The sequence below is a fragment of the Epinephelus moara genome, chromosome 20 (genome assembly GCF_006386435.1).
Source record: "Epinephelus moara isolate mb chromosome 20, YSFRI_EMoa_1.0, whole genome shotgun sequence".
Taxonomy (NCBI): Eukaryota; Metazoa; Chordata; class Actinopteri; order Perciformes; family Serranidae; genus Epinephelus; species Epinephelus moara.
In genome coordinates this window covers 16,533,027-16,554,159 of record NC_065525.1, presented here as the reverse complement: position 1 = coordinate 16,554,159, position 21,133 = coordinate 16,533,027, and the positions used below count along the sequence as shown (strand labels likewise).

General features: G+C 42.7%; 2 protein-coding genes across 4 annotated transcripts in view; both read left to right on the top strand.

Moving 5' to 3' along the window:
• The window catches only part of mapk12a (mitogen-activated protein kinase 12a), a 9,694-nt gene extending 3,593 nt beyond the window's left edge, over nt 1–6,101 (top strand). The window contains exons 3-12 of the mRNA XM_050073779.1: nt 514–572; nt 652–763; nt 868–897; nt 1,063–1,110; nt 1,355–1,469; nt 4,146–4,217; nt 4,397–4,476; nt 4,594–4,672; nt 4,758–4,931; nt 5,093–6,101. Coding sequence (XP_049929736.1) covers nt 514–572; nt 652–763; nt 868–897; nt 1,063–1,110; nt 1,355–1,469; nt 4,146–4,217; nt 4,397–4,476; nt 4,594–4,672; nt 4,758–4,931; nt 5,093–5,160 — 837 coding nt within the window. The 3' untranslated portion in view covers nt 5,161–6,101. The remainder of the gene's footprint in view (nt 1–513; nt 573–651; nt 764–867; nt 898–1,062; nt 1,111–1,354; nt 1,470–4,145; nt 4,218–4,396; nt 4,477–4,593; nt 4,673–4,757; nt 4,932–5,092) is intronic.
• A 12,587-nt stretch (nt 6,102–18,688) lies between these two features.
• mtss1la (MTSS I-BAR domain containing 2a) overlaps nt 18,689–21,133 on the top strand; it is a 32,684-nt gene continuing 30,239 nt past the window's right edge. For all 3 annotated transcript variants that reach the window (XM_050073253.1, XM_050073252.1, XM_050073251.1), the window contains exon 1: nt 18,689–19,290. In XM_050073253.1, the coding sequence (XP_049929210.1) occupies nt 19,222–19,290 (69 nt within the window). In that variant the 5' untranslated portion in view covers nt 18,689–19,221. The remainder of the gene's footprint in view (nt 19,291–21,133) is intronic.

The following is a 21,133-nucleotide window of genomic DNA, read 5'->3' as shown; positions in this document are numbered from 1 at the left end:
ATATAGGCTGCTTCGGCTGATTTTTTTATGCGCACATGTGCCCCTAAATATTTTTTACAGTTCGCACACACCTATTTTTAGTCGCAAATGTGAGTGAAACGCTCGCACTGTCGAGCCCTGACCCTGCGGATTTACTATTGGTTCTGCAGCGTAGGGAGTTTTTTTAAACTCTGAAATTGTATCCGCCCATCTAAACACAAAATCAGGAAGAAAGACATCAGTCTTTAGTTAAGCAAAGCGTCTAAAGACTGACTTGTGAGTCTATACAGAGTGGGTCCACTCCCACGGAGTGAGCCATGTTGTTCAACAGTAGCCCAGAACAGACAAACCAAATATTGCCTCTACATAGAGCTGTATGTGTTTTGTGTCAGCCACTGAAGTTCTCCTACATATTTTGCACACGGGAGAAGTTTCAGTTCTGCAACCTCACCACTAGATGCCACTAAATCGCACACACTGGACCTTTAAATGAACCAAAGGTGTTAACATATTGTATGTTTCTGTCTGGTGCAGGTGATCGGCCTATTCGATGTGTTTACCGCTGACCTCTCTCTGGACAGATTCCATGACTTGTAAGCTTTTGGCAAAATCATTTCAAAGTCGCATCTTGTCGAGAAGTATCCCCCTCATAACGTTTCCTTCTACCTCAAGTTATCTGGTCATGCCGTTCATGGGGACAGATCTGGGGAAGCTGATGAAGCTGCAGAGGCTGTCAGAGGAGAAAATTCAGTATTTGGTTTATCAGATGCTCAAAGGGCTTAAGGTGAAGGACTCTTCTTTGATTGTACATCGTGGACAATTTATGACTTTACAGCTTGGGTGTATTTGTTCTGTTGATTAAATCCAGGTTGTATTCTTTTATTACAGTATATTCATTCTGCTGGTATTATTCACAGGGTGAGTTGTCTTTTATATGTATATATTTGCACCATGTATGTGTGAGATAAAGATTGTGTTCACATATTGTTATCTAGTTTTATAGTTGGTGTTTCCTGCATGAACTTATACCCTCCTTAGTTTCCTCTTGCTTCTTTGTTAGTGACTCACATTAATTTTTTGCAGGACCTTAAACCAGGAAATCTTGCCATCAACCAGGATTGTGAGCTCAAGGTACACACAAACAAGCACAATCAATCTTGTATCTTCACTTTAAGATGTTTAATTCATGGAGTTACAGTTCAAATTTGATCATCTAGACCTTTGAAATGTTATTCTGGATCAATGCTTTGGTCATTGCTAGTTTTACACTTTTAAAAACAAGCCTCTAAAGCCTTGTTACCAGACCTGCCACCTCATTATGAGCAAGATGTAAATTTTGCCATGTCTAACTGTGCTTCATTTCATGTTCTGTCAGATCTTGGACTTTGGTTTGGCACGGCAGGCAGACAGCGAGATGACGGGCTATGTGGTGACTCGCTGGTACAGAGCCCCAGAGGTCATCCTGAGCTGGATGCACTACACTCAGACGGGTAATGAAGAGCTAATTAAAGGGAAAAAAAACATTGCACACTGTCATCTTTTCCCAAAGTGTCATGTTCAGTGCTCCCCATTAGTGCTGAGCCCTCATGTTGTGTTGCGATGTAGCATCAATTACTTGTTCCAGTGTTCTCACTTGCCCTCAGCTCGGAGCGTCTGCTTCAGTTAGTGATTTACTACATTTGCCAGAATGACCTTTACAACCTCCAGTTGTCTTTTTTCTTTATTTGGTTTTCTAAAGATTTCTTGCATGTGTCTTGTGGCACTGCATTGTAGTCTATTGAAGTTGAAGCTACAGTCAATGGAGACATTAGTATTTTCTTCAATGACCGAGGATAGATTAATGAACAGGCCCACCAGGCACAGAGACACAACCCGGAGGAGACTCAAAATAACCACAAATAGACACAATACTACTACATAGAAATGCAAAATGGCTCTAGCAACACAAAGGGACTCATAAAGATTATGACAGGGGGCACGACAACCACACAGGGACACAAAATGACCACAAAGAGATACAAATCAACAACCAACGGACGCAAAATGACTACAAAGAGACACAAAACCACTGAGACATGCGCAATGACAACAAAGAGATACGAAACAACACCAAAAACTGGCTAAACAACTATAAAGTAGAGAGGTGGTGGGGCCTTCTGTATGTCTGTGCCCAGGGGCCCACTGTCTCATGATACGCCCATGTCTGTGACAGATTTGTGAGTAGTGAGTCTAGACAGCAGCTACAAACTGAAAACATCATCGTGAATATATTGGAAAAAAGACTCAAGTGGACAAAGTGGTGTTTAAAAACATCTTTGTTCATTTGAATCAGACGGTCTGTGTCCAAGACCATAAAGACTAACTTAATTGTTTTCGACCTACAAGGTCTTGTTTACCCATAAAGGCCTCCCAACCACCGAATAAATACACGGCATGACTTTATTTTATCTTTCTAATTGTGTAACCGTTTGGGGCCAGGCAATCAAATCATCAAGGTAACCTTTATTGTCATTATACAAACAAGCTTTGAAAGCACTGGATCAGAGGCGAATAAAATGGCACCATTGTAGAACTCAGAGAAAATATAAAATTTATTAAGCTTTGTAAATTTTATAAATCTCTCATCTATAAAACGGATTTTTTAATGTGTGAATGGCCTTGCTCCAGAACTGCTCAGTCAAATGGTTTGAAAGTTTAACAGCAAAGGAGTGATGGCGAGGGGAGCAGTAAGTAAAGCCTGCAAATTGACAAAACCCAAAGACTTCTTTTCCAGTTAAATGCCCACAGATTTGGACATAAAATCATCAGAAATAGGGGCGTCGGTGGCTTAGTGGTAGAGCAGGCGCCCCATGTACAAGGCTGTTGCCGCAGCAGCCCGGGTTTGACTCCAGCCTGTGGCCCTTTGCTGCATGTCACTTCGTCTCTCTCTCCCCCTTTCACACTTGTCTGTCCTATCAATTAAAGGCCAAAAAGCCCCCCCAAAAAAATACCTTAAAAAAAAAAAACAATCATCAGAAATAAAACATTAACTCAGTTTAAAGCTTTCAATACCAAGTCAGAACTATGGCTTAAACAAAGGCAAATCTGTGAACACTGAGATACATGGCATATAGCATTCCTATTTTCATTCATTTTTCTTTTTGCAGCTCTTAATCGTCATTCATTATTGTCTCAGTTACTGATTGTAATGGTGGTATGTTTGTTTTATTGTTCATCTCTGTACCCATATTAGAGAGTTGTATAACGTGTGTTATTCCTCAAAAGCCTAATCAGGGACCAAGTCTGCAAATTAGCCACAACTACATGTCCTATATACACACTGCATCCATGGATGGATTAGTGCAGTGGCTCCCAACTGCTTCGGCCACGGTGTCCAGATTTCTCCTCTGTCATTAGTTCAAGGTCCACACAGTCCAATACATCCAGCGTCAGACTTGCGTTTGGCCACGTCATCGAGCTACTTTGCTGTCTCTGTCAAGTAGTTGCCCATTATTCACTCACTCTACAGCAGGAAACTGCACTTCAAAATAAAGAGTGTTTTTTACAAACTTGACACATCTGCAAGTCACTTGTGGTCCATTCAGAATGGACCTACAGCCCACTTCTGGACCGCGACAGACTTGACTAGTGAACGGGCCTACCACGCACAGGCCCAGGGCCCTAAAGTGACAGGGACCCTTCTTGTCTCCTGCAAAGTGTCACTCAGATTAACACAGGAAACAGGATAGGACTCTAAATGACCACAAAGAGATAAATAAGACCACCAAAAGATGCATAATGGCGACAAAAGTCACAAATCTACTACAAAAAAGAGGCAAAACCATCATTACGTCTTTGTCTTGCTCCAGTGGGGCCTTTTGCTTATCTGTTCCCAGGAGCCTATTGTCTCATAATCTGCCAGTGATTGCAGTGATTGCATTTTATTTAAATGTAGCAATGCCTGTATGTATCATCCCTGTCAAATAACATTAGTATATCACATTTTTAAAATGGTAATAATGCATATTACCCACTAGGTGGTGATCTCTTAACATTTTACCTTTCATTAGAGGAGCTTTGTTAGGGTATGCATGTCTCACTGGCCCTCAATGTGCTGTAATTGTACATTCCTCCCTTGAGATGGTAACCAAAAGTCTGAAATGTGTTGTTTTCTGCTTCTTCCACAGTGGACATTTGGTCTGTGGGCTGCATCATGGCAGAGATGCTGCAAGGAAAACCTCTTTTTAAAGGCAGCGACCGTATCCTTTTACCTCACTGATGCTTCTCCTCTGACATGCTACAGACATTCATAGAGCTAAAACACAGACAGATATATTTCCAGTGTGAAATTTTACAGTTTTTTTTCCTTTAAATGATTTGAAAGAATTATCCTGTGTATGTCACTTACCACATTTGATCCTTGACCCCTGATCCTCAGACCTAGATCAGCTGACTGAGATCATGAAACTCACAGGAACACCATCTCAGGAATTTATATCAAAACTAGAATCTGAGGATGTGAGTTCAGAACATGCACACATACAGAAACCCCTGATTTTGTTGTAGCACCCAGTGCACATTTGGGCAAAATCAGCAGGTTTGTGCTGGATTAAATACATTTATTTCCTCTCATAGGCCAAAAGCTACATCAAAAGCCTCCCAAAAGTGGAAAAGAAAGACCTTCAGAAGGTGTTTCCCACAACTAATCCACAAGGTAGGATGTGCTCAGACTTTTGATCTGATCCTTTTTCAGTTTGGCAGTCAAACTGAGATTTGAACTCTTTCCACTCTCTCCACAGCCGTGTCTGTGCTGGAGCACATGTTATTGCTGGATCCGGAGAGCAGGGTAACTGCTGCAGAGGCTCTCGAGATGCCTTACTTCACCGAGTTCAGAGAACCAGGGGAGGAGACGGAAGCACAGCTGTACGACCACTCGTTAGACAACACAGACCAGCCCCTGGACCAATGGAAACGTAAGGATGACGGGGTTGGAGGGCCTGTTAGACTGGTTATGGTGCAAGGAAGCAAAAATGAATAGATAGATAATGGAGGGTGAAGGTGAAAGGAGGAAGAAGATAAGAGCTGTTATGTTTTAATGATCAGTGCCCTGCTGTGCTTCTTCCTCTTTCTTTAGGTCACACGTTCACAGAGATCTTGACCTTCAAACCAGTTCTGCCAGATTCTAAGGAAACTGCATTGTAAGACACAAAGATCTGGCTGAGCAGTGTTGGACCAGAACAAACTCACCTGTCTTTTTATCTTGATCTCGATGGGGATTAATGAATGCCTCTGAATCCAGTTCACAATTCTCTTATAAATACAAGCCGCCATGTTTTGGATTTATCTTTCAACATCATGTTGGTCCACCAGCTTGTGTCCTGACTTCAGTATCTGACCTTTCCAGTGTGTCCTAATATGCTGAGGATGCTGTAAAATATTCTCTGATAACTAACGTGAGTTATCAAGAATTATATATTTTTTTTATTACTCTGAATTTCAGTTTCACGTCAGTGGTACATATATGTTGTAAGAGTGGGTTTTTTTGTTTGTGTGTTTTTTAACCAAATACATCACTACCTGCATTTTGGGTTAGATTTCAAGTCAAGGAAGTTCACAATAATTTCTGAAATTCTTGACAGATCCTGGTAAAATAAAACAGTACAATGCGTCATGCTGCAAATGAAACAAAAAGTAAACTAATCACAAATACTTCATGGACAGTCATTCATTGATTTTCATTTCTAAATTATTTTTCTTACAATATGTTGTTTTGTGATGTAGCATCCCCTCCAGTGACTACGTGCCCTTAAAGGACATTTGATTGGAATTTGATGGGACGTCCTTGTGTGCGTGTGAATGTGTCTGTGTGTAGTCTACGTGTCCTCTCTGACCTCGGTATTCCTCCCAGTGGCCTTAAGATAGCGACAAAACAAAAACACTGCTGAGATGCTGATCTTACAAAATCCATCCCAGCAGGTTGTGCACAATCATTCCCGTTTTGATTTTTATACCAAAAGCCAGACTTGCATCTGATTACGTTGTTTTTTGAAACACTGAAAGTAGCACAAAACACGTTATGTATTAATTTGTGAATTAATGTTTCTAATGCCACTCATGCATTTTTATCATTAAAGATTCTCTTTGAAAATTGTGCATGTTTTTTGGTTTTCTCCCAGCCATACCTGTTTGGTGTTAAACCGGATTTTGACTCATCATGGTGTCCTTCAATTTAGTTAGGGGATTTAAAAGCGGTGCAGAAGAAGCTATCCAGATTTACAGTCTCCGGTATGGGTCAAGCAGCAAGCTTTAAAAGGGCTGGATCGTACATTTCCCTTAATGCAACCAGTAGCAGCTCTTGACTTAAAGTTCATATGACCTTTAGCTCATATGGTTAAGTGTCCGCCCCACAAAGGCTGAGTCCTTTACAGCAGCCAGGGCTCGAGTCCAACCTGTGGCCTTTGGCTACATGTCATTCCCCCTCTCTGTCCCCACTTTACTAACAATGTCTAGTTGCGATATAATACAGGCGAAAAGACTTTCTGAAGCCATGATAAAATATACCTGGACTAACAAAGTGACCTTTAAAATGAACACTTCCCCTTTAAACGACAACATTACATGTTTCATATTAATATCCAGCCATTAAAGCAGATGGGAGCATTTAACTTTTGTGTTGTTCATGCAAACTAACACTAGGTGGCAGCACGTAAACAAGCCATGAGCAGGCTGCATGTGCAGCTCTTTAGACAGTAATGTTGTCTGGTTCACGACTTTGGTCTAGACTAGACAAATATTTGATGGATTTCCATGAAACTTGCTGCAGCAACTCAGAGGAGCCAGAGCATGAATTCTAATGGTGTTCGTCTGACTTTTCATCCAGCACCACCAGCAGATTAAAGTTTTTAAATATCCAGTGAGTATTTCAAAATCGTGTTATGAGAACTGGCATTAAAATTGTCACAGTCATCGTTCTTGTACAATGTGTCCTGAACTCCAGACTTTTCCTCTAATGCAATCATCAGGCCAAAATTTCAGTTCGTCCAGTACTTTGGTTTATGACCAAACATGTGCAAAGCTTAAGTCATTCCATCAGCCTGGCCTGTACTCTGTGTTTACTGCTTATTAGCAAATGTCAGCATGCTCATACTGAAGTAAGACGGTGAACACATACACCGAGAACATCAGCATATTGTCATTCTGAGCATGATGGTATGCCGACGTTAGCATTTAGCTCAAATAAGACAGTCCCTATAAGCCCATTCTTGTTATTCTCTTTCTGAAGATTAAAGCTGTCATGGTAGTTGTTGCAGTGATTTATTGTTTTGCAGTTAACACTGACAACCTTATGTATTTAATATGATTGATGAGTTCAAGTAACAAACGTTTACACATTCTTGCAGGATGCCTGTTTGCTTTGAGATTCTGCTCATTCCTCCGCATGCACTTTCCACTGGTGGGTGTTGAATTTTACAGGCTTGTCTTGAGTGACCTCCAGGTCCTTGACTCCCAGGGGCGACCAGTGGTGGAATGCAACTAAGTACATTTACTTAAGTACTGTATAATTTAGTAAAAAATCAGAGGTACTTGGTATTCTATGCAACTTAACACTTCTACTCCACTAGCTTCAGTTACTTTACAGATATTCATCCCATTCCTGTCCAGTGAAAATGATATATCTCTGATTTTGAATGTGAGTTTTTCTGATAAACTGAAGGATGAAGTGCTCCTCGATGTGCTGAGATGTTCCAGATGAGCTGGAAAATGCATCACCACAAAGCTTAAAACATGGCTGTTAATGTGACACCATGAAAATATGACTTTTTAGAGATGCATGGTTCTCAGAGGACACATCTACCCAACAGAAGCCAATATAAAGGAGGTAAAATAGCACAACCTTAAACATCTGCAGCAGTAAAATGTATCATGCAGCCATAACATTACACCAAAAACATCATTTATTGCCGTAAAACAATGACAGGGAACATTATTCTGCACAATAAATACTTTTACTTTTGATATATTTGGAACTTTCACTTGGGATAGATTAGTTTCACAGTGTGGTATTAATACTTTTACTTAAAGTATCTGAACAGGGTGACCCCCTCTGAGGATGAGCTTCCTTCCTGAGCCTCTCCAAACCAAAACCCTACAGGGTGCATGTTGTGTGTCCTCGCAATACACACAGTGGATAGTTCACGGAGAAGTCAGAGAGTTCTGTTCCCGCAGCAGACAGGAAAACAGAGGGGAAAGCACATTTTTTTGCCCCCACAACCCCTCCTCCCCTAACAACACACAGCGACACATGGACGGACTCTCTCTCTCCGTCTTGTTTGTTGACCCTGCGGTTTATTTTCAGAGCGGGTTGGATTCAAGCAGCATATTTGCTAAGACAGAGTTCACATGTGTGCACCCGTATGCTCAGATACGCCGGGCATGCACAGTTGGATACACACATCAATACACTTTTAGACTGACACTGACTCAAGGGGGAGTACGAGAGGAATGGCAGCGATGCCCAAACACTGATCTGACCCCGGTCACTCTTCTGTCTTAAAGAGGGATGTCAGCTGTAACTGTGTTTATTCTATGTGTGTGGAGGAGGCACATTACTGTGGATCTCACCATAGTGAGAAGATCAGCGCTGTCTCTGATGAGATTTTTCATCTTGCGTGGCTAATTTTGTCTCTTGTGTATGAAAGATAGAAGTTTTCAGCAGTGATGAGCTTGGAAACTTTTCAGTTTGTCTCATTTGTCTCACAGTAGGAACTCTGATAGCTAATGATTCAATAAATAAGAGCCAACACTGTCACTTTATTTCCATCCGAGCCCATCAGTTTTAATTGAAATGAACCACACCGACAGAGCATCATCAGTGAGTGTTTATTCTCCCTATAATTTGGGCTGTCATGTCCTTGCTGGAGATCAAATAAACAGATTCGAGGGCTCAGCGGAGAGAAATTGATTGGAGTTTTACCAGGAGGCGATGTGAAGATCTGTCAACGCTGAATGTCCTTGTCTGCGTCTGTTTGAGGCCTTTACACAGATTTATATTTTTACATTGCTGGGTATTTGTGTACATGATGCTCACCATGTGACTGCTGCTTGGTTCCAGATGTCAGTTTGGAGCTGCTGCTGCTGCTGCTGCTGTTGTGCAGCCAGTTTACAGAGGTCTGCGCTTCCTCATACATGGCTGCATGTGTCATAGACGTTGTAAAGAAGACAGATTCTCTGGATGAGAGCTGAAACATTTTTAGCACAGGCAAGGAACGGCAGTGTAACTGTGCATATTTTCGAGCTGACAGCTGTTCAACAAGTCCAGTTCAGAAAATATTTTCCACATTTAAACAGGAGGAAATGCTGCTTAATCATTTCCCACAAACTTGGCATGTTTAAATGTTTTCTATTTATTTGCTTTAGTGAATGAATACTTGTGTTTATAGCTTTCCAGCTTCGGTATTATTTTTTTATTTATCTGTGTTTGTTTGTGTGTATGCGAGGCTCAACGTGTATGTTTAGAGGTCAAGCACTCCCAATAAAAGTGAGTCACGTGGCCCTGGCATACTGTAGCTGGAGGTTTTCTGTCTTCGTTTCTGTCTAGCTCACTCACCCTGCTCCCCTCAAACTGTTTTCTGTCTTAACACGTGTCTGAGCCTCTATCTCTTCCCTGATCTTTGTGAGATGTATACAGAAGCACACGTGTCTGTGGGATGCTGCAAGAGGAGAGCAGGACCTGCAGGCCAGCTATAGAGGAAATTCCACGGGCTCACATGGAGCTGTGGAGTCTCCAATTCTCTGAGCTCCGAGGGGGCACCAGAACTTGGGTGGGTAAGAAAAGGAGGTAAACTGGGAGGTTTAGGAAATAATGATTAGACAGGAGAGGAGGAGAGGATGAGAACAAAGGGAAGAGCAAGGAGTGGAGGACAGGGAAGAATAGACGGGTGGATGAAAGGAAAGGAAGGGCAGACAGAGAGAGATGCAGAGGGCCCGAGGGAGAGCCTATCTCAGCCAGAATGGGCAGTTTAGTTTACATTAGCTCATTCATGAGCTATCCACCCCTCTGTTTGAAGGCTTCTGTGAATATGCAGTGCAAAGAGTGCATGCCACAGATTGTGATCCCTCTCCCAGGACAACGCTCTGTCCATCTGTGATGTGTTGATGTATAGGGTTGTGGTGTGTCACGTTCAGAGCGGTAAAGTGCGTTCAAATGCCTCTGACCTAAAGGAGCGATGGGAGCTAGCTGCTGAACCGAGACTGCTACTGTAGCTGGTTTTTAAGCTGAAGACTACAAGAGGTCACATAAGTTACAGCTAGATTGTGAAGAGTTCCAGTGCACATCATAATCAGCACATTATGAAATTGTTTTCCATGGTGATGTGTTCGGGTGCTGCCAGGAAGCTTCTGCATGTCAGATTTTGCTTCTGAACTGTAACCTTTTTTATGCACTAGAGAATGCATAATCGTTTCACCTCATCCATAAATGCTTGTTGTTTGTCTACTGGATTTAATTTTCTGTCCACACAGCTTGTCAGGTAGCCCTCAACTGACAAATGATGGATATTCCATGTTGAACACAATGAACTCCATGTGAACTTTGAGACTAATCAGAATAGTCAAAACACTTCAGTGGATTGCAACACAATAATAACTCTGCCAAAGATACAAAGGTGACAAAATATGATAAGATGATCTGTTGTAAGTAAGTTTCATATTTCTAGAAGATGATTTTCAGACCGTGCGGGCAAGTTCTTTAAACAATGTCTGCCTGAAAGATGGGAAAGACAAAGTTATGGTGTTTGTTCGAATATGTGAAGGAGTTGTATACGACATTAAGAGCGTATCTCAGTCAGAGTCTGAGTTGGCATTGCCTGCACATGCTCTTGACGTGGAGGTTACTAAGCTGGCACAAACAGTGTTAACATCAGGCTTTTAAATGTAATGGGAAATGTTACAGTTGGCATTCACATGCAGTTTAAATGACTCTGCGGCAGTCACAGGTATTTCCAGCTCTGATCGACAGTGATGGAAATACCACACCCACGTGAACACATTCATTTTAGCCGCTTTAGTGGCGAGATGCAATAACGTGCCACCACACAATACCGCCCATCTCCACCCAAGCAGCACTCAAACACAGATCCAAATAGTCTGCACCAAGTTTGAAAGAAAGACTCAATAAGTAAGAGATATATGAAAAGAAGTAACCATTGTAACACTTTCCCTGGCCTCCATGCTGCTCTATACTGTGTACTAACCTGTTTTCCGGCCTGTCTGTGATGCTGAACGTGACACATCAGTAAAAAAAATATAACAGAAAGGCATGCTCGTCTGAAGACTGGAGTTGATCAGTAGCCTATTTTTAGCAGGTTTTCCCCTGTTTAAAAAAACTTTCATACATGCACTAATGTTGGTGAATAGGGGGTATAATAGTGTTAACCTGAGGGGTGGGCATTATGCTTTCGCGCCCACCAGTGGCGTAAGGTAGCCCCAGCGCACACAAATACACACAGAGTTTTAGGAGTATGTATATTTTACCAACAGTGCGTCTTACTGCCGCTTTCATGTTATATCCACTTGCTGATGTGTCCAGCTTGTCAGTCTTGAGATATTTTGCACCTAAACTAGCTGCTGTAAATCATATTGTCTTGTTGGAGACTTCATACTGGACAATATCAACATACATATTACCCAGCAATCATCATTACATATCTTTATATGGCAAAAACTACAAAAGAAAATAGGAAATTATTAGTTTAACTAGATAGTTTTTATAGTTAAATCATATTTTATTTATTTAAAAAAAAAGAAAACCATGATGGAGATGTGTTTGCCTTTTTGAGGGCATATATAGTAAATCACACTGTTTTTGATATAACACAAGTTCTTCTTTGAACGCAGGTGGCATTCAGGTCCTTCCACCCCACAGACCCCAGTGCAATTGCACTGCCTGCACTGTCCATATTTACGCCCCTGGAATTGCACTGCCTGCACTGTCCATATTTACGCCCCTGGCACCCACATCATTCCACCATCATGTGTCAGGATGGTGTATGAGCAGCATTATTAGCTAGCCAGTGGAAAACACACACAGGGACTCAGATGCACTAATGTGACCGTCCACCACAACAACAAACAGAGATGTTTAGATTAAAACACACAGAAAGGGAGCTTGATGTCATTCTGTCTTTTACAAAGCAAATAGTTGTTTGCTGCTGTATTAATTATCTGAATGTTGTATACAGAAGACAGAGCCTTTAGTATAAATGCAGAGAATATACACAAGGGTGTGATATTGGTTTCAGAAGAGATGGGGGTAAAATGAAGTCAAAGGGTCTTCAATCAAAAACAAAAAAAGAGAGAGAGAAGGAGGGAATGCCATTATCTGCATAAACTAAGATAAAACTAGTCACATAACAGAAAAATATGTCAATAAATGTATCAATGCACCAGCCCCACTCAAAGTCACGTTTAGTTTCCGTGATAGATACTTTAGATTACATAGTGTCGATCTTTACTACAGAGAGCTCTGTCCTTTATTGCCTTATTTCTGATTGATGTTCAGTCCTAGCCTGCTTTTTTAAGTAAATATAAACTGCAAAATAAAATCCAGATTAAATGAAAACATGCAGATGAGGCAGAAATACTCCCTCTGGGGCAAAAAGAGTCCACAAATCACTCACTGATGCTCATTATGCACATTATTGTTACCTATATAGCAACAATTGAAGGCAAATCAGATGAGCACGTCAACATTTTGATCATCTCCAGTCTTCTCTCATCCTGATTTTGGCAGCCTGACAGTCAGAGGACACTGTTCAGAGATTAAATCAAACAGAGACTGTAAAAGCAAAGGGGCCAATATAAAACAGTAAACATGATGCCAGAAGCGCACTATAGAAGGCTGTGAATGCTCAACCTAAAATCTGTCTCTTAAGCATTAAACGCTGACCCCCTGTAGACTTGAAAGGTGGCTGTTAAATGTTTTCCTCTAAAAGATGGAAAACAGCAGCTTGAATTCATTGTGTTAAAATGGATTCCGATGGTGACATGAGCTTTCATAGTGAAAAAAAAAAAAGTATCAAAACACCCACAGGAATTTCTCAGACATGTTGTGTAATCCATTTCTCTGCTGTCCGTCTGTGACCGGCTTCTACTTTGTCTTTAAAGTCGATCTTATCTTTGTAAGGGAAAACCAGAAGCTCTACCTATGTTTACATACATGTGTGTCCTTATGAGTCCCTGCAGGTTAGCTCATCGTATGACTTACATAACAGTCCGAGCAGACTTAACCTCAGATGATAAATCCTGATAGATTTTACGGTCAAGTGGGCACAAGACTTCAGCAGTGACCTCACTGGTGGGGGACACAGCTTCTCCAATGTTATCCTTCACTACAGGCGATAAAGCAGGCAAGACAAGACCACCAGCTGAATCACGGGGAGGACCTGACTCTGAGGTGAGAGGTCACACTACATCACAAAGCCTGTGTTTCTCTTTTTGTATCGAGGAGAGCTGCTCCTGTGGCTGGGTCAAGGTTAGAGGGAACCTGAAATGCCATCCAGAGGGAGCAGGAAGTGCCCAGAAGCAAGATTAGAAAAAGAAACAGGCGTTTGCTTTAAAGTTCCCACCTCATAACCTTACATAAGTGAGTGTTGCCATGTAACACCTAACGTTATCCAGATTTCAATTACTTATCTACAAGCTGTGTAAATTCCAGATTGCTTCTATTGTGTTGCCCATGCCAATAAAATGATAAATTGCTTTGCTCCACGCTCTTATATGAATGAGCTGAAACACAGGCTGAAATATAAACAGGCATTATCGCACAATGGCGGATGAAAATGTACGCAGGAGTCAAAGCCCTTATAGTCGGTTATATAAGCCTTCAAAACCCTCTGAGTCTCCCCAGCTTGATGTGTTTAGGGCTGATGATTGCTTTCAGTTGTGAAGCCTTACAAGGAGAGCGGGGAGAAACAGAAACCGTCACATTTTTTCCTTACTAAAACCCATCCTTGCTGAATTAAGGAAACTCTTGCAGACGCACATGCATCAGTGGTATGGCAGAGAACATAATCAAGCTTTTCTTTTTTCCAGGGGGGGTTGATGGCGGTGGTGAGGAATGTCAGCATCTGTGTTGGGGATATTTTCTGTTTTATAGCTGTTTTCTCAGAGATGCCAGTGAGCGCTGTGGTGAGAGCACAGGGACTGGGCTCCAGTCCCAGCCTTTCTACCTCATGTCTGTCCACGTGGGCAGGAGGGTATGATACTGAACCAGACATAGCTCCTAACCGAGTCACCGCAACTTAATAAAAAAGCCAGTATGATTTTGCTTTCTTTTTTTTGTGTGATTCTTTTTGTTCTGACAGCACTGGTGTTTATGACTCAGCTCTTGTTTATGAGTCCTGCTCTCAGGACAGGATGCTGGTATCTGGTTGCTCTATAAATACCCACAGTAGAAGTCATGTTTTTCTTCTGTGTAAGAAGTATAAAGGATATCATTACATGGTATAACACTGATCATGTAATTGCTTTGTAAGCAAACTCGACTGACATGACCTAAGGGGAGTGAAAGTAGAGGAAATTATGTGGTAAAGGAGAGGAATGATTGATAAAAAATAATCTCTCGGAATTATGGCAAAGACCAGATTTTCCTCTCTGGGATCGGTCTGGCTGCTGACGTGGGCTGCAGCTTTTGGCTGAACTGAACTATGTTTCACGAGGTGGTCTGCCCGGTGGGGTGCATGCTCTCCCGCGAACAACAACAACAACAAAAAAAGAAAGTAAAGCAGACAGATGAAAGAGGAAGATGTGTGTGGCAAATGTGCAGGGTTATAAATTGACAGGATGTTTATCAGGAATGCTGTGGGGTGACCCCAGTCCCCCCGTAGCCACTCCATAACAGAATGGTGATGATGTGGTTGAAATACATTACACTCTGGTGGCCTCTAACTCTCCCTGTCTGGCTCAATGTGAAGGGCAGACTGCTAAACCTCTAATTAACCTGTTATAAATCTACTGCCTTATTATTCTAATGTAAAAGCTTAAACTTGTTAAACTTGACAGATGAATGAATTAACGATAATGCTTAATGAAGAATATGGGTGAATAGACTGACAGATGATTTGTGTTGATTTAGAATTAACAGAAGTCTTTGGCGCTTTAACACCAGTGGGAGACTTTTTGTAATCGAGGGACACCTGAGCGGCAGCAAGATCAATGCCCCAATGGAGTCCAGACACTGGTGAAGGAGGTGGCAGTGGCTGATGACTCTGAGGCTGATGACCGATGAGGCTGATGAGACTGATGAGTCCAAGAAGACTAGGAGGTGATGGGGAGGTGGAGGGCGCGCTGGGCTGCAGCATTAAAGAACCACAGGCAGTAAAAGAACCATATTGGAAACGAGGAGCAGTAAGATGATAGGCTAATAGAGAGGGTGTGTCACTGTGCTATTGGTTGATTGTCAATCAGCTGTAGAGCAGCCTCAGACAATGAAAGCTGCAGATGGAGATTGACCATGCGTACAAGGAGTGACTGGCAGGGTGAGAGAGAAAAATTACAGCCTAGCATGAAAGATATTGTGTTCCTGACTGAACTTTCGCTAGGGCTTCATTTGTTCATTCCATGACCAAAAATGTGTTTGAATGGGGTTATGTGATGGACTATTGGCCAGGTGCAGTGACTTCCTAGTCTCTACTGGTTGCCTGGCAACCGAACAGAAATGACATAGCCAGCTGCAAGAAACAGTGTGGCACTTTGGGTTTTGTGAAGCCACGAACTGAACAAACAGGATTATTATTTGTGAGCTTTGGAGGTGCTCTTAAGCGGATTTTCTTGAAAGCAGGAAAAAGGTATTGCACACTTTGGCTCCACATCATACACTATCAGATGGATAAAGCCACCCTGATACACAGATACACAAATTATTTTTCATTTTCATTAACACTGAGAGATAGGGCATTTGGCCTTGGTGGAATGTTTGCCATACATTTTAAAATCTAGTAGATGGTGGTAACATTCAGAAGTGAAAAAAAACAAAGACTAATGGATGAAGCTACTGGCGTCACCTACCGGCTTGAGGACTCCTGTTTTGAAGCCTTGAGTTCAGCATTTCAGCTGCCACCATCTTGATTTTTTGGAGCCACAAGTGACCGTATCCTCCTCAGACCCTGTGTCCTCATTTGAGGACATCACATTTGGGGTTTACTTGACCTCATACTTCATTCTATCTGTTGTCCTCGTTTGTGGACACTTTTTGTGCCATCTAGTGGTAGTAAGACCACAATACACTAATCCATGTAAAAACAAGATGGCAGCCATCTCTGCCAGTTCAGTCAGCAGCTGAATCTGACACAAAATTCCAAATAGCTAGGACAAATTAAAAATGCATACCAAACAAAAGTTCAGGTCTCAGGAGGATATTTGGACGAGAGGGTGAAGCTGTGGAGGGGTGAGGGGTGAATCTAGCCCCTTTAACACTGCCAGGTTTTCTGCGAATGTTGGGCCGTTTTGCCGGCAAGCTGTGAGCGTTTCAACACAAAGAGCCGGATTGGCGAGTTGATCCGAGGTGCCCAATTTTCTGCCTCGTAGGGTAGTCATATTGACGGAACCCTTTTAGTTTAAACAAACCGAGGCGGCCTTCCGCAATGGGAGGGGCTGTTGAAGACTTGTGGGAGGAGCTGTTGATGATGCCGCACGTGTGAGGCACTGGCGGTGGATAAACAGGAAACAGCTGATAGCAGGTATTAGCGAGCAGCTAGTAGCAAGAGGGAAACACAAACCTGACAGACACTGTAAAGATGAGCAACTGGGGAGACAAGGAATTGCGCGCCTTCCTTAACCGTCAGATGACAGGGAACAGTGAAGAACGGGCCAACTTATGAGAGAATCGCCGAAGGACTGAATAGGTGCGGCTTCCCTCGGAGTACGTCACTGTTTACGTCACACACTGAGCTACACAATTTGTTACTTGCTCACGCCCCCCATTGCCTCAAAAAAGGCCCATTCTGTATAAACAAAAGTAGGTAGGCGGCATTTTGCTGCACTCCCCGATTTTGTTTTTATACTGCCAATGCTGAAAAAAGACTGATTGGGCTTTGAACAATGAGTTATATAAAAATGAATTCCCCATTCAGTTATCATGAATGTTTAAATTAGAAACAGAGACCAAAATGTTTTTCGTAGTAGGCTAAAAACATTTTTATTTGTCCTTTAAAGTTGGGCATTACTTTTGGTTATGTTCAAACCTCTCCACCTTCTGGATAAGTATTTCTGAAGCTTTTAGCAAGAAATTTGAAACCCAACCCATTCTGTGCACTTTTTGGTCTAACTTTGTAGGAATCCCGTGCTATCATACCAAATAAAGCCTACGTGGTCATAGCTTTCGCTACTCTCCTGGGAAGACGTTTGATTCCTCTAAATTGAAAGCATCGTGCTCCCCCATCCTTTCCTCATTGGGTTAGAGATGTTATGTATTTATTAAAGTTAGAAAATATGAAATACACACTCAAAGGGTCCTCTCAAACCTTTATTAGGAGATGGAGTCCCTTTTTTGACTTTTTTGATTTGCTACAGGAACCCCTCGATAAAAAATAACGTGGTACCGACAAATATTGCATGACAGCAGAGAGCAACCTGCGCCCCAGTACAATTATTTGGTGAAGTTCTGGTAGCTTCCCTCCTTTACTTGAATGTATCTTGTAACCATTTCAACATGGGGGTCTGGGGGGGGTTGACTCGCTCTTGGAGCCAGCCTCAAGTGGCCATTAAAGGAACTGCATTTTTTGACACTTCTACGTTAGCTTCAATTTTCAGCGCTAGCGATTGCAACTTGATCATAACACGGGGGTCTATGGGGACTGACTCGCTTTCGTGCTTTTGGAGCCAGCCTCAGGTGGCCAATATGGGGACTGCAGTTATCATGTCTGCACTGGTTTCATTTTTGTAGTTGAGAGACGTTTTCCTTCAGGGTTGTGGTTTGGGTTAAAAATGAATAGACTTCTGACAGATGGGGATTTTCTGGCAGAAAGTCTACAAGGGAAACTTCTCCTACAAGCTTTATATATATATATACATATATAGATATGATATAACAATCATGATGGTTGATCTTGAAGAAAACCCAATGGCTGGAACATCATCTGAACAGGAGAGAATGCATATGGAGTGTGTAATACTTTCAGGTCTACTTCCAGCGAGTGTGTGTTACTTTTCTACATTAGCTGGATATTTTCACAATCTGACAAGGCAAGACTGTATCCCATATTCCAGTCTTTGTATTAAACTGAACTAAAATAAGCATCTTATCATTAGGCCTACAGATATGAGTGGTTACCAACTTTGGTCATGAAAGCAAATATGTCCAGAACTGTTAAACTATTCTTTTAGGTCAAAGGAAACAAATTTGTGTTGAATTAACAGTCTCTGTCTTTTGTCATGCTTATTCAGTAGAAACTGATGCAAAGTGAGGTGATTATGCTTCCTGAAAACAACTAAGACCCACTCTGAAAGGTCCACAAATGATCATTAACAGACGCGTGCGTGAATACACACAAGAACCCGAGGAAATCCTGCTTTGCATCTCAATCAATTGTTCAGTGCTTCACTTTTGTTTGCATGGGGGGTGGAGGGAGGGGAGGATGGAGGGAAGGAGGGGGTGTTCCTCCTTGACCCCTCCTACTCTCCTACTCTACGCGAAAAAAAAAGACTTGACCAGCCCCCTTCCCATTCCCATGGATCGTATTACGGGAGACTCCAGCTCCGAGACATCTGCTCTGCTCCGCTGCTAACAACAGAGCGCGTCCCCGCGTCCCAGACCTGCGACCGATCCCGTCTCCCGTGGTGCCCCCTCCTCCTTGCCCTCTTCCCCACAATTGTGTTAAGGGCTGCGATCATGAGGAGCCACAGTGCATGTGCCCTCCACGTTTTCCGGCTTTAGTTCACCGGGACAAAGCGCACATTCCACGCTCCATCCATCCCTCCCGTGCGTCCGAGAGGCGAGTAGCGGCGGCGGCGGCGGAGCGAGCGGCAGCCCCCGGTGCCATCGAGCGGCAGCACATTTCTTTTTGTCTGTGCGCTCCGCAGGCTGCTGGCTGAGGGCTTTTGCGGCTTCGCATCCTCTCCGCTGCTGGCTACGTTGTTGTTGTTGTAGGGGAGGACAACGAAGGGCGGATGAACAAAACAAAGATCTCCATGTTTGTTTATTTGAAAGCGGATATTTAATCAGATTTTTTTTGTGTTTTCTACGAGCTTTGTTTTGTTTTTGAAACCATGGAGTCGGTGGAGAAGGAGTGTGGAGCGCTGGGTGGATTATTCCAGGCCATCGTGAACGACATGAAGGTAACACACATACATTAAAGTAGACTGGGATCATATCTGACCTTTGTGGTTGCACGGTTGCTGATCAGACGCATATTTTTTTTTTACTGCCTTTGTCTCTTATACCGGGTCCTCCCCCACTGGAAACACCGCTGCAGGACAAACTGAGAGGATGAAACATGTTTCCCTTTGTGTTATTTGCATAATGTGCAGCAGGTCTGACAGGCACTGGTTATCCTACATTTATCCATGTAATTTCAGTCTGTGAACCATTCAGCAACTTGTAATTCAAACTAAAATGAAGCACTGAAATGAGCTACTTGGGTGTTGTTTTTTTGTGTTTGGTTCAGGGGTCATTCACCTCATCATGACTGGAATCAAATAATTAAATAAAGTAATCATTCTCTAGCCGGGCAAAATAAGGGGGGAAGAGCTATCACAATTTGGAGATACTGTTATTTTTGTGCACAGTGCAAATGTACTTAAGTGCCTTTTGACCTCAAACAACTCCATCTCAGCCTCCAAGGTTTCCTAGATTAAATGTCAGATGCAGAAGGATGCTCTGAAAGAAATAAACCAGCTCCATCAACTCAAGCTCCTGGACACAAACAGCAATGAAAGGTTATTGATTGTGCTTCTTGGTGTTTGGTCTTGTGGCAGGAAATCTCCACTTTAGCTGTATAGAGTTCAATACACATCTGACCCAGGCTTTACTTTAGAAGCTGAATTGACTCATGTTACATGTTATTTGTATAAAACATGAGTTCCCCGCCTCTCAGCGTAGGTTAAAATGATTTCTGAAGGAGGAACTAGATGTCTCCCATTATCTTTAAAACACATGCAAAGTGTGTGTTTGTGTGTGTTGGGGGAGGGGGTCAAGTCAAGGAAGTTGAACCAGGGTGGTCTGTTGTTGTGCACCACAACAGATGGAAAGTGTGAACGTACTCATCAGGCCCGGTGGCAGCTCCCTGCCTTCTCATTGTGGAGGAGGCTCGTGCTACAAAGTTATAATAACAATAAATAAGACGAGCATCAGGCGTCACTTTCCACCTAACAGATTTCTTATTGATCACTGGCTCACAGGGCCGTGGTGCCTTTTGCGCAGACTATTTATGGGCCCTCGTTTGTCAGGCTCCAATGAAATCAGCTCTCGGCTATTGGCAGCGCCGGTTTGGTTTCATATATTTCCCCTTTGTGGTGTGCTCATGCTCAGGGCCAGAGAGAGACAGGGGGCTCTTATAAAGGGGCAGTCTGTGTATTGATAAGCAGCGCAGATGAATGAGACTGAAGCCCTTAGTCAGCACAGTGTCCATGTCCACTGTCTGAGACAGACATCTGACCTCATTCCTGCCGCCTGGCTGGGCCATGCAAGCCTGTCAGAGCAGCTTTACCCCCCGGGAGCAACGCAGCAGCACAGCTTTCCTGTGCTGATCTCGCTGATTGGGAACAACATTACAGTATAGCGTATAATTACCTACATGATACTCAAACAGTGCACTCAGAGAACTTGCCTCTTTCACGACTGTACAGATAAAATGCGTGGATACAAGCGGCACCTGTTGGTTATATAACTGTCTGACGAAGCAACAGGAAAAAAAGCGAAAGAGTAGGAGGTGGTAGGAGAGGAGGAAGAGGGCGAAAAGGAATCAAATGATTCAGCTGGATTACATCAGCAATCAAGAATTAGGTCAGCAATGGATGTGAATGGCATGGGACTTAAAGCGTCTGTGTGTGGGAAAGGAACCAGCTTTAGGAATGTCCTTGAGCAACGCTGTCTGCCACCTCCAAGGATGACAGTGTTGACCTCACCCACCATTCGCATGAGGAGGCATGGGAGGAAGAGCCTGTCTGTCCTTCCTATCCC